The 14,412-nt window shown below is 38.6% G+C and overlaps 1 protein-coding gene across 2 annotated transcripts in view; it reads left to right on the top strand.

Annotated features, from left to right (window-relative positions):
- tyw1 (tRNA-yW synthesizing protein 1 homolog (S. cerevisiae)) overlaps positions 1 to 14,412 on the top strand; it is a 204,278-nt gene that overhangs the window by 178,062 nt on the left and 11,804 nt on the right. For both annotated transcript variants that reach the window (XM_072243119.1, XM_072243121.1), the window contains one exon: positions 1,543 to 1,710. In XM_072243119.1, coding sequence (XP_072099220.1) covers positions 1,543 to 1,710 — 168 coding nt within the window. The remainder of the gene's footprint in view (positions 1 to 1,542; positions 1,711 to 14,412) is intronic.

Genomic DNA, 14,412 nt, shown 5'->3' with positions numbered 1-14,412 from the left:
GCTGTTGCTCGTGCAGCAGGCTCCCTCTCTTCATGAAGCTGATGAATCCAAAGGAACGACAGAGACCGATACAGTCTGGCAACAGTGGCATTGTAGTCAGCATTGAACTCAACATAGGACTGCCTTGGGGGTTCCAGCTCTGGATTTTTCCTTAGGGTTTATTCCCAATGCCTTCCCCGTGAATGGGTATACTGCAATGTAGCATAGCAAATGTAGATCAAAGTTTTCTCCTCTCCTAAATGAGCTGCCAACCACAGCAAATGAGCCCAATCTGCCTGATGTGGCAGTTTTAAGGTTTTAAGGTGCCAGTAACCCACTTTTGCCCCTTCTCCTGTCAGTAGAAACAGTTCTGCTGGGTTTAATAGCTAAGCTACACATAGGAGCTGAACTTGGTTATCATAGGCTATTTGAGATGCGTGCCATTGGAAGCATTTAATAGGTAGTAGGAGTTTAACCCCTCCAACCCCTCACCTCCCCCCCACCCCCCCCCAACACCTCTGGCTATAACAACCTTAAGGAGTTGAGAAAAAGTGGTGATGCAACTTGTAATGTAGACAGGGAAGCTATTCTTCTGCTGGATGGCTTTTGAGATGAAAGTGTGTTATCATTGTGCAGTTTTGTGTACTGCGTCTGCATGCACTTGGAGTTTCGGTGTTGCAAAGTATAATCACGTGTATGGTCCAGTGGTCCAACTGCAGCTTGCTAGCTGGGTGTTGTATAATATAAATGTCAAGTCAAACAATGTATTGTACACTCAGTGGCCACTTTATCTAATTCGCCAATCATGTGGCAACAACAGAGTGCGTAAAAGCATGTAGACATTGTCAAGAGGTTTAGGTATTGGTCAGACCAAACATCAGAATGAGAAAGAAATGTGATCTAAGTGACTTTGACTGTGGAAGGATTGTTTGTGACCAACAGGTGGTTTGAGTGTCTCAGAAACTGCTAGTCTCCTGGGATTTTCATGCACAACAGTCTCTTAAGATTTACAGAAATTGCTGCAAAGATCTAAAAGCATCCAGTGAATGTCAGTTCTGTGGGCAAAAATGCCTTGTTAATGAGAGAGGTCGGAGGAGTATGGCCAGACTGGTTCAAGCTGACAGAAAGGCGACAGTGGCTTAAATAATCACATATTACAGCATCGGTGTGTAGAAGAGCATCTCTGAATGCACAACTTGTCGAACTCTGAAGTGGATGGGCTACAGCAACAGAAGACTATGAACATACACTCGGTGGTCACTTTATTAGGTACAAGGGGTACTTAATAAAGTGGCCACTGAGTGTATAATGTGCCATCTGGGGTGAATACCAGATCATTATAGCAAATTACACCAGTAAATCTCTTAACATTACCGTATAAGTACAGACTTTAGTTTTTATATCTAACACCTACCAAAGCTTCTGTCATGGAATAGGTCATCGAATCTGTATCCAATTGTTCCCTTAGACAAGGTGCTGCATCATGTTGAAATTTTGGTGTATTGGCTGTGTAAAAAGTAATGTAAAAATTTATATTGACAATATTCTCAATTATGTTTTAAGGGTGTGACTTATTGTGGTGAAAGCTCAGCAAGTAATTTGACAATGGCAAATGTTCCTTGGCACGAGGAGGTTGTTTATTTTGTCCAGCAGTTGGCCAATCTTCTGAAAGACTATGAAATTGCATGTGAACACGAGCATTCAAACTGCCTTCTCATAGCACACAAAAAGGTGAGTGGATTTTTTTTGACATTTGCAAATATTCACCATTGTGTTATTTCATAATCTTAAATTTTGATTGAGTGTTTGTAAATGGCAGATTATATGATGACTGTTAAGCCATGAGCTTTCACATGTATTACAAAGTCAAATATCTGGGAGATTTGTTTTGTGTTTTATTTTGTTTTTTTTAAGTTTACAGCAAGTTTGTTATATTATGTTTCTTAGTCATTGTACAGAAATGTCAATTATGGAAAAACTGAAATCCTTGATATTGAGCAAACATTTGCTAATGTATAATGTAATTTTTTTAATGCAGACTGTATACTAGAGTAAAAATAACCATTTTTGATATCCTAGAATATAATGAGTTAGTGTAAAGAATTCAGTTGAATTGCAGTGTCCTTCCATCTATGTTTATGTTGAACTTTTAAATTTATATTTTTACAAGAGCATTTCCTTGCATCTGGCACAAACCATATCACATTTTAAAACCTTTTCATATTCAATCTCCCAGTTATCTTGCGGCGGGGTTCTCCTTTGTGTATGAGCAGGAAATTGGATCCACATGGCATTCAGAATTACACTGGTTAGGTTACATTTCAAGTTTCTTTTAAAATGTACTTGCACAATCCCAAATGTAAACGCCAGCTCTATCAGACAGCTCTGTAGAATGGAATCATTTCTTGGTCCTTGTCATTAAAATTTATTCATTAATGTACATAAGATAATAACCTGATACAATTTTATTAATACAGTTGGAAATGAGATTATCTCCTAAAGTAAGGAGTTGTACTAAATGTGACAAAATGCTAGGTAGCATCTTTTTGCTACAATGGCACTGCTTAAATCATAACATGGGAATGTTAGATCTCCTCTCTTCCCTTTTTGATCTTAGGTGGACCAGGGAGTTTTTCTTACTAACTATAAGTAATCATTGCCTTGCTCATTCTCAATTACTACACATTACAATGGCGTCTGTTGTTGCATTCATCCATCGATTTCATACTTTGTAAAGCAAATCTGATAAATTTAGAAAGTGAAGTCCTATCAAAAAGGTGACTTTTGTTGACAATGTGAACCATTTCTCTTTTTAAAAAATATTTGAAGATCTTTTCTCAAATCATTGAAGAACTGGGTTTGGTCCTAAACAGAACCAAAATGGTTAATACAAGGCATAATTTCAAGGTGATCTGAGGAGAGGATTGTAGGTTGTCAGGGATAGTTTTTTTTTAACATAGAGAGTGGTGTGTGTGTGGAATGTGTTGCCGGAGTGGTGGTAAAAGCAGGCACATTAGGAATATTTAAGAAACTCTTAGATAGGCACGTGAATGAAAGAAAAATGGGAGGGCTATGTGGGAGGGAAGGATTAGGTTAATCTTGGAGCAGGTTAAAAGGTCAACCTGAAAGCCTATACTGTGCCGCACAGTTCTGTGTTCAAAATATAACTTTATTCAGCAGTGTGTCATGCCACTAAGTGATTCAGGTGAGATAATTCATGTCTGCGTGGACAGGCACAATTTAAACACCATCTATAAATTCACAGATGACAGCGCTGTTGTTGGCAGAATCTTACATGGTGACAAGGAAGTGTACAGGAGCGAAATAGTTAGGCTGGTTTTGTTGTGTCGCAACGACAACCTTGCATTCGGGAGAACATCAATCTGTACTGAAAAGTAAGAAATTCCAAGCTCCTGAGCATCAATATCTCAGAGGTTATATCCAGGGCCCACCAGATTGATCCAGTCATCATGAAGGCGTGCCAGTGACTATATGTAATTTGGAGTTTGAAGAGATTTGGTATGTCACCAAAGACTCCAGCAAATATCTGCAGACGTACTGTACAGAACATTCTGACTGGTTGCATCATGGGCCTGTAGTGAGACGCCAATACACAGAAGCTTCAGAAGGTTATAGATGTAGCCAGCACGGACCCAAGACTCTCCACTACTAAGGACGTTTTCAACAGGTGGTGCCTCAAGAAGGCCACATCCATCATTAAGGACCTTCACCATCTGGGACATGCCCTCTTCTCATTCCTACCATCAGCGAGGGGAACAGGAGCCTGAGGACAAACATTCCATGTTTTAGTAGCAGTTTCTACCCCTCTGCCATTAGATTTCTGAATGGCCCTTGAATCCATGAAGACTATCTCACTATTTTGCTCTTCCTTTTGCACTGTTAATTTATTAAAAAAACTATTTTTAATTGTAAATTAGAATTTTTTAATATGTATTTATGTGATGTCTAATGCAACAAATTTCATGACTAATACAGTAACAAGCTGATTCTGATTGATTCTGATCTGTGCTATTATAATCTGCACAGAGCAGTACTGCAATTGAGCTTTAAGCCCTTTCCATCATGAAAAGAATTAAACATCTTTCTGATTATTATGAAAATATGTATATGTAACAAGTTGATTAGTGAGAATAAAGTCCATTACACTTTCTATTGTGTAGGATCTCGCATCACCCACTGCAAGGTTTGTCCGGCAACTTTGGCTTTAGGGCCAATGTGGACAGTTGTGCTTTTGAGCCAGACTTGGTGGTAAACATTGAAGCTCCAGAGTAAATCTTGTGCTCTCCATGCATCATATGTGGTGTTTGGCGCACAACAATGTTGACATGTCTGCTGAGGAATGGTGACAGATGGTAATCAGCTAGATATTTGTAGTATGCTTTTGAATTGACAGAGCTTTGTAAGTATCACACATGGGAATCTTTTAAAAGTTGCAAAGGGGTAAAGAACAAACAAGTAATTTTGAACATATAAATAATTTGCCAGGGTACAAGTAGAGAGTTGGAATTGTTGCAAATCATTCTCATCTATGTCCACAAGAAAATGAATCTCAGGGCTGTATATGGTTACATATATGTATTTGGATAATAAAATTTACTTTGAACTTTAATGCATGGTGTCATGGTGGCATAGTGGTTGGCATAATGCTATTATAGCTCGGGGTATTCTGGAAATCAGAGTTCAACTCCAGCGCAGTCTAAAAGAGTCTGTATGTCCTCCCTGTGCAATGTGTGGGTACCAAAAATGTACCAGGTGGGTTAGTTGGACATTGCAAATTGTACCGTGATTAGGTTAGAGTTAATTGGTTTTGTTGGGGGTTGCTGGGATGGTGTGGGTGAAAGGGTCTACTTTGCACTGTATCACTAAATAAATAAATAAATGAGACAAGCTAGCTGCAATTAAGTTCAACTTACCAGCTTCTAAGCATAGATTCTGAGCATTGAGTCTCCACTCAATAGCTGAGGGACTAAGAATACAGGAAGGCCTGCAGCAAAGAAATAAATATACTTTTTCAGAGTGGGGACTCAAGAAGAATATTTAATGATAGTAAATTGCAGCCATGCCATAGCTAGTCAGAGTGAGACAATTGGGTAATTCCTATGTCAACCAAGCTAGTTGAACAGTAAGGGACTAACATTAATATTAATACCTTGCATGTGGCTATTCTTCATTCACTGTATTTTTCTGAAGAAATTATGTGACTTATGGGAGAACTGACTGCTGAATAGATTGCTTTTTAAATTGTTTATTGAGTAAACTGACTTTGCTGTGCAATTAGACTTTAGATTGTTTCATGTAAACTAATATGTTGGCACAGTACTGATAATAGATGTGTTTTGAGGGAATCTGGTGTAGCAAGTTGGGGAAATAAATATCTCTGCTGATGAGTCTGTATCCAGATGGCATAATTTTAAGAACAATGCTAAAAGAAATAATGGCTATTAATACATTTGGGTGTTGGAAGATATTTTACTTTATGCAATGTAATGTCATTACCAAATACAGGGTAGAATTTTCCTGACTTTATCCATTCAGCTCTCTAAAATTGAGCAAGCATTCCTATCGTGCCTTGAAATTTATAGATGTATTTTGTGCCTGTTGTTTAAACAACTTAATTGCCTTGTTGTTTTATTGTGCTCTGCTCACAGCCGGAAAGAGTTAGGGATGTCCATTTTTTTCCTGCAGTTTCTAAATTTATGCCTTGAAAAAGCACTGAATTGAATTTTTCAAATGCTTAGTTCCAGAATTTGTGTAAGGATATGTATGCAATTGATTTGTGAACATCTGCTGTGTTTCATAAATGATTAACTACTATCTAGAAAAATCAAAGTATTTCAATGATCACATCAAAATGTTATTTTAATCAAATTAGTGCTGCATTTCCTAATATGTATAAAATATTACCTTCTATATCTTATTTAAATGTTCTACTATAAGTACATTATAAGAGATAACTGAATCAATCTAGTTAAACAGACATAATATTTTGATGAAATTGAATTGGTCTTCCAAATGAAACCAGTACCCAGAAAGAAATCTAATGTAGGCTTGAATAGTAGTAAGAAACAGTATTAAGGGCATACACTTTAAATTCTACTGTACCATCCTACATTGTACACAGTAATGACGTTAATGCAGTGATAGCAGATTTTCATTTTGACACTGTTGTATATTCACAGTAAGTAATTTTTTTAGATTATGAGGACATGCAGTCCTCTTTTATTGTCATTTAGTAATACATGCATTAAGAAATGATACAATGTTCCTCCAGTATGATATCACAGAAACACAAGACAAACCAAGACTGAAAGACTGACAAAAACCACATAATTATAACATATAGTTACAACAGTGCAAAGCAATAACGTAATTTGATAAAGAACAGACCATGGGCAAGGTAAAAAAAAAGTCTCAAAGTCTCTCGAAAGTCCCATCATCTCACGCAGACGGTAGAAGGAAGAAAAACTCTCCCTGCCATGAACCTCCAGCGCCGCAAACTTGCTGATGCAGCACCCTGGAAGCACCCGACCACAACCAACTCTAGAGTCCGTCTGAAAACTTCGAGCCTCCGACACCGAGCACCATCTCTGCCGAGTGCTTCAACCCCGGCCCTGGCCACCAAACAATAGGCAAAGTCGAGGATTTGGGGCCTTCCCCTCCAGAGATTCTCAATCTCACAGTAGCAGTGGCTGCGAATCAGGCATTTCAGAAGTTTCTCCAGATGTTCCTCCGTGCTTCTCACGTCTGTCTTCATCAAATCAGGATTGTGCACGGTACCCACTTAACAAATACCGATATCATTCTAGAGCAGCTGCGTCACGCTGCCATCTTCTCCTCCCCTCCCCCTGATTAAATCCTGAGTGACTTACATTTTCAGAGTTAGAGTCGAACTAGAGAGAGAAAATTAGTTCTTGGCTCTACTTGAATTAGATGCTTGTAGCTTTTTTTTCATACCAAGGCAAAATCAACACAGAATAAACTGTGTAACATATTCTAATTGATTGCCTCTTCTCCAGGCTGAGTTACGTTTGAATTAAAGATAGATTAGCACCTCTCTCTTGAATAGCTATTACCTTGTTTCAGGAAATTTTGTTAAGTAAATTTACTCAGAACACTTTTTTACTCAGATTCACTTTTAATTGTTGGGCTTTAAAACATATTATCAGATGCTGAGATAGTAAATGATTGAAATACTGGGTAGGTAAGACTATGGTAGTTTTCTTTTAATTGTTCAGAATATTTACATCACTATCAAGTCCAGCATTTATTGCTGTCTCTAATTCTCTTAAAAATGTGCTGGTGAGCTGCCTTCATTGAATCAGTAACAATGAAGGAATAGTGTTGTATTCCCATGTCAGGATGGTGGATAATTTGGATGGTAGTCTGCAAGTGGTATCTGTCTCTATATGTCACCTTCTTTTGTCTATCGTGGTGGTAGATGTTGCAAGTTTGGGAACCGCAGTCACGTAACTTGAATATTACCGAATGTTACCTTCGGTGCATTTAGAAGTTGGAGTCACTGTTGCCATGGTGCGCTGCTATTGGAGGTGATAAATGTTCCTAGTGGATGCAGTGTCAATCAACTGAACTACTTTGCCTTGAAGGGTTTTGAGCTGCTCCAGTATTATTGGAAGTGCACTCACCCAGGCAAGGGGAGATTATTCCAACAAACTCCTAACCTGTGTATTGCAATTGGTGGAAAAGGTTTAGTCATATTAGGAGGTGAAGCACTTGTCACAGCATATCCAGCCTCCAACCTGCTCTTTGAGCCACAGTATTTATGTGGCTCATCCAGTGGAGTATCAGATCAGAGGTGGCCCTCAAAATGTTGATGGTGGGGGATTTGGCAAAGGTCATGCTATTCATTGTTGAGAAAGGTAAATGGGCTCTCTCGTTGAAGTTGCTCATGGCCTGGCAATTATGTGGCACAATTGTCATGTTGCATTTAGCAGCTCATGCCTGAATGTTCCCTAGATCTAGTTACATGTAGACATGTTCTGCCTGTTATGCTGCATTCTGAATGTTCTCTCGATCTAGTTACACGTAGGCATATTCTGCTTGTTAAGTTGCATTCTGAACCTTCCCTAGATTGAGTTACATGTATACATATTCTGCTTCCTTTGCTGAGAAGCAGCAAACAGAATTGATCATTTTTGCCATCATTGAACATTTCTGCTCCTGAACGTACTTATTTTTATTTAGAAATACAGCATGGTGACAAGCCCTTTGGCCCATCACCACCTATTTACACCTGTACTTTAACCCGTATGTTGTTGGAATGTAGGAGGAAATGAGAGAGCCCGGAGGAAACGCACGTGGTCACAGGGAGGACGTACAAACTCCTTACAGAATTGGACTTAGTTTGTTGGCACAATAATAGCATTACGCTAACTGCTGCGCTAGTGTGCCACCCCAAGCTGATGTAATTTTGTGATGGAAGAAAGCTATTGATGAAGTGGATGGAGATGGTTGGGCTTGGGGCACTGCCCTGTAGAACTCCTGGAGCAGGGATGATTCCCTTCAATAATAACTCGTATGTAACATATGACTTCAAGCATTAGAGTGTTTATCTCCATGCCTGTGGTCTTCAATTTTAACAGGGCTCTTTTACACTGCACTTCAGCAAATGCAACTATGAAAGAAAGTTATTCTCACCTGGAATTCAGCTCTTTGGTCTATGTTAGAAGCAAATTAGGATCAGGTCAGCAAATGTGTGGTCCTGGAAAAGCTCAACGTGAGCATTGGTGAACTGGTGATTTATCAGTAAGTTCTGCTTGAAGGCACTACGGACAACTCCTTCCAACACTTTGCAAATGATAGAGAAGTGGACTGAGTGGACGGTAATCAGCTAGAATGAATTTGTCCAACTTTGTGAGTATACAGGACAATTTTCCATACTATTGGATAAATGCCAGTATTCCACCTATTTTGGAATAGCCTAGCTACAACTGGTGTGCAGCTGTAGATAGGAAGACTGCATCCAGTGTTGTCAACCATTTTTTTGAGGAGGCTTCACATTGCACTTAATATAACTAGTGTTTTGGCCTGTTTCTGTAATTAATTAAAATCTTGCAAGATATTTGATAACAAGGTAACAATACTCCCAACTTGTATCTGTTCTGGAAAAATGCTCAAATCTCCACCATAGTGGAAAAGAAATTTAAATTTAGCTTAATTAGATAAGTCTGCAATGAACCACACATTGTATTGACATTGAAGCTATTAATTGCACACTTAGAAACGTGCTTTAGAAATGGATTTCTACCATCATGACCCAGTAAGACCAATTTGTTATGGTGCATCTGCCAACTGGATCTAAAAATATATTATCCTGAAGTTTATCAAGTAACACTTAATTTATTGACAAACCAAAACTAAAGCCAGAAATGCAGGTACAGAAAATACTCAGCAAGTTAGGTCATATTTGTGGAAGAAGAAATGGAGCCCAGGAAGGTTCCATTAAATTGGAATATAGATTGTATCAAATTAGAATATAGAGAGATATTAGAAGCTGTATTAAAGGCGTTATAGTAAGGTGCTCTGATAAATGCAAGTTAATCAGGCATAGTTAATGTGACTTTGTGAAAGGAAAGTCACATTTGACCAAATTTATTGGTACTCTTTTCAGAGGATGGTAAATCTGGAATTAATTGCCATAGAGGGCTAAATCATTAGGTTTATTTGAGTTTGCTATCTTCTTGATTAGAGAGAGCACCAAAGGTTACAGGGAGAAGTCAGGAGAGTGTCATTGAAAATGAATCAGCCAGGATTGAATGGTGGAGCAGACTCGATGAGCCAAAAGGCCTGATTCTACTCCTGTGTCTAATGGCCTCATGCTCTCAGTAGGAACAAAGCCCTGAGCGTGCTGCATCAAAATTTATTGAGGTAAATAGAAACACACTTTGTAGGTGATAATATATTGGTCTAGATAAAAGATTACCTGGATAATAGAGGAAAAGGGTTAGAAAAATATAACATAGTCCGTGCTATAGTAATCTGTACTGTGTTGCATATTTCAAGGGACTAGAAAAACACATTAAAAAATCTAAGAGAGAAGGTGCTGGAATGTGAAAGGGATATGGACAAGTAGGCACATTAAGTGAGTAGGTAAAGATATGGTAAATGGAATATACTGCAGGAAAATATGAAATGGTTTATTTAGTCAGGTTGCGTGGAAAGAATGTGCTATATAAATGACACAGAGCAGTGGGATCCAGTATCCAGTGCATGATTTGCAAAAAGCTGAAGGTTGCAGTAGGTAATTGGAAAAGCTAACAGAACATTATAGCTGTTTGTCAGGGAATTGAATACCAATGTAAGACGGTTATGTTTCAGTTATACAAAGCATTGGTGAGACTACATCTGGAGGATTGTGTACATAATTGGTCTCCTTGTTTAGAGAAAGATGGTGATGCATTGTGAGCAGTTCAGGGAAAGTTTAATTGACTAATGCCTGGAATGGACAGTGTTGCCTCAAGAGGGAAGTTTGGACAGGCTAAGTTTCTGTTTGAAGTTTAGAAAAGTGAGAGAAGATTTCATTGAAACAAATAAGATCAGAGGGGTCTTACTAGCGTCGATGTGGAGAGGATGTTTATTTTTGTGGGCAAATAATAGAATTAGGGATCGCTATTTAAAAATCAGTACTCATTTAAGAAATCAATGAGGTGAAAGTATTTGTTTTAGAGATTGATAAATTCTTGGTGAGCAAGGGATTAAAAGTTACTGTGCACGAAAGGAATTGCAGCATTGAAATTGCAGTCAAGTCATCCACATGATCTTATTAACTGTCTTCAGGGGCCAGGTGGCCTACACTTGCTCCTTGTTTGTGTGAAATTAGATTGTAAAACTGGGATTGCTTTTGTTAGAGCAGAAATATTGAAAAAAGAGATTTGATAGAGGAAATCAAGATCATTAATAGTTTTGATAAGTAATGAGAAACATCTTCTGTTAGATGCTTTGTTCTGTCAGTGAGTTGTGATGATCCAGAATACATTGGCTGAGAGGATATTATTTGCTGCATCCAGAAAAGAATTGAATAATTGTTGAATGGGTAGGTAGATTCAGGACAATGCAGAAAGAACAAGAGGGTGAACCTGATCCATTTGTACGGGCATGAAGAGCTCAGCAGCTTCTTGTGTTATATCATTTATGACTCTTTGAACTTGCCATATAAAGTATAGGACTATCAATTTATGTATAGGTTTCTTAGTGATAGCAGGTGTCTAATGTCAAACTTCTCTCCTGCTGAAGGTTTCTGTTTGCAAGTGTGGCATTTCCTTCTTAATTGTGATTGTATTTAATTTAATTCTAATAATTTTCTTCCTCTTTTATCCCTTATGCACAAAAAGAAAAAAAAATAAAATTCATGGAATAAAGACAGAATGAAAGACTTTTAAAATTGGAATTTGATTATACCTCTACTCCCTGTCCAATTGTACAGATTCTCCTGCCTCTGTATACCTGATTACATTACATTTCATCTTCACTTTCAGTTTTTACTTTGGTTGATACTGAAATTAGGTGATATCAGTTCATCTCTCCTGAATTTCATTTTGACTTTCTTCAGTATCAAAGTTACTTTTTCCTACCACCATTTACATTCATAATTATCGCCACTTTGTGCATTCCTTCAAAATATCAGGTAATGTAAATACTATTTTAAAGGGGCTGTATTGCTTTCAGTAAATTAGGGTACTGAAATCCATTGAACCTGTGACAGATGTTTTTACCAGTCAGTTCACAGCTATTTTGAAGGTAAAGAAGCAATAAAATTTAATGCATTTAACAAATCCCTTAATAGGTAGATATAATGGCATTGGCAATTATTTTTGATAGCCAGAAAGATTTAATTAAGTTGCATATTCCTTATTAGATTTCTTCTCTTTAAAGGCAATAAAATTGAATTCCTCATTTAATGAGCTGCTCTCGTGAGAAGTGTTGATGGATAACATCTTTTATTTATCAAGTTAGAGTAAAAGATGGAGGGGATAGATTTATTTTGGGGTGATCAATATGCAGAATGTAATACTATACAAAATAAACTGTGTATGCTTTCAAAACTGCCATGACATTATCAAAAATTCATATTGGCAGCTATATATCTGCAAAAAGCAAACCAAACAGGCAATGTTCCTTCGCCATTGATTTAAATCTGATCAGGTTTAATGTAGCATTCATAATACTTGCCCTGCTCTGCTGGGGGAGAAGCTGACAGCGATGCAGGTGGATGCTTCCCTGGTATCATGGATTCTTGATCGCCTGACTGGCAGACCACAGTACGTGTGCTTGCAACACTGTGTGTCCGACAGAGTGATCAGCAACACTGGGCTCCACAGGGGACTGTCTTGTCTCCCTTTCTCTTCACCATTTACACCTCGGACTTCAACTACTGCACAGAGTCTTGTCATCTCCAGAAGTTTTCAGATGACTCTGCCATAGTTGGATGCATCAGCAAGGGAGATGAGGCTGAGTACAGGGCTACGGTAGGAAACTTTGTCACATGGTGTGAGCAGAATTATCTGCAGCTTAATGTGAAAAAGGCTAAGGAGCTGGTGGTAGACCTGAGGAGAGCCAAGGTACTGGTGACCCCTGTTTCCATCCAGGGGGTCAGTGTGGACATGGTGGAGGATTACAAATACCTGGGGATACAAATTGACAATAAACTGGACTGGTCAAAGAACACTGAGGCTGTCGACAAGAAGGGTCAGAGCCGTCTCTATTTCCTGAGGAGACTGAGGTCCTTTAACATCTGCCGGACGATGCTGAGGATGTTCTACGAGTATGTGGTGGTCAGTGCTATCATGTTTGCTGTTGTGTGCTGGGGCAGCAAGCTGAGGGTGGCAGACACCAACAGGATCAACAAACTCATTCGTAAGGCCAGTGATGATGTGGGGATGGAACTGGACTCTCTCACGGTGGTGTCTGAAAAGAGGATGCTGTCTAAGTTGCATGCCATCTTGGTCAATGTCTCCCATCCACTACATAATGTACTGGGTGGGCACAGGAGTACATTCAGCCAGAGACTCATTCCACCGAGATGCAGCACTGAGTGTCATAGGAAGTCATTCCTGCCTGTGGCCATCAAACTTTACAACTCCTCCCTTGGAGGGTCAGACACCCTGAGCCAATAGGCTGGTCCTGGACTTATTTCATAATTTCCTGGCATAATTTAGATATTACTATTTAACTATTTATGGTTCTATTACTATTTATTATTTATGGAGCAACTATAACGAAAACCAATTTCCCCCAGGATCAATAAAGTATGACTATGACTATATTTGTCCTGAGATATTGCAAAATTTGAAAGGTGGCTCAATACAGATTTCTGAAGATTTTTCTATCTAAAATGGCACATATGGAACAAATGGAACACAAATTTATCATGATTGTGATGAGTGATCTCTCAGACAATAATTCAGAGAGTTAATAAATTCAACATCTTATTCTCTTATTGGCCACTCCCTGATTCTTATGGATGATCTATATTTGAATTCTTTTCAAAATAATGTCTGGTGAATATCCATGCTTGAAAATCTATTTACAGACTCCTCTACAAATAATAATGTCGTTAAAACTAATAGATTTTTTTGGCCAGTTGTTAAAGGTTAACTGTCAAAATTAATCGAATGGAACTGCTGTTGTTCAACAATCTGATGTAACAACGAAAACAGTTGCATTGTTACACACTGTTATCACATTTATCAGATTAAAATAAGTATCCATTTTCTTCCCTGTAACTTGCATGCTCGATCTTATGCTCGAGTGTTGTTTTTAATTGAGTCTGCAGATGTTGGGGCAAAAAAAAAAAATTAACAACTGGAACAACTCAGTAGGCCAGACAGCATCAATGGAGGCAAAGGGATGGTCATTGTTTCAAGTGGAGATTTGCATCAGGACCGTATTGATCCAAAACTTTGCTATCTCTTTCCCTCCAGAGATGCAGCTTCACCTGCTAAGTTGGGATGGCACAGTAGTGTAGTGGTTAGCACGCTTTACAGTACCAGTGACCCAGTTCAATATCCGCCACTACCTGTAAGGAGTTTGTACATTCTCCACACGATCTCATGGGCTTCCAATGGGTATTCCTGGTTTCCTGCAACAGTCTAAGGATGTACCCGTTTGCAGGTTTCAAAGGTACATTCAATGTCAGAGAAATGTATATCAGAGTACCTGGAGGCATATGACAAGATAGGCAGAACTCAGCATGGATTCCTTAAAGGAAAATCCTGCCTGACAAACCTATTACAATTTTTTGAGGAAATTACCAGTAGGCTAGACAAGGGAGATGCAGGAGATGTTGTATATTTGGATTTTCAGAAGGCCTTTGACAAGGTGCCACACATGAGGCTACTGAACAAGATAAGAGCCCATGGAATTATGGGAAAGTTACATACGTGGATACGTTGGCTG

The sequence above is a fragment of the Mobula birostris genome, chromosome 25 (genome assembly GCF_030028105.1).
Source record: "Mobula birostris isolate sMobBir1 chromosome 25, sMobBir1.hap1, whole genome shotgun sequence".
Lineage (NCBI taxonomy): Eukaryota > Metazoa > Chordata > Chondrichthyes > Myliobatiformes > Myliobatidae > Mobula > Mobula birostris.
Note: the sequence above shows the minus strand (reverse complement) of the source record. Positions and strands in the feature narration are given on the sequence as shown.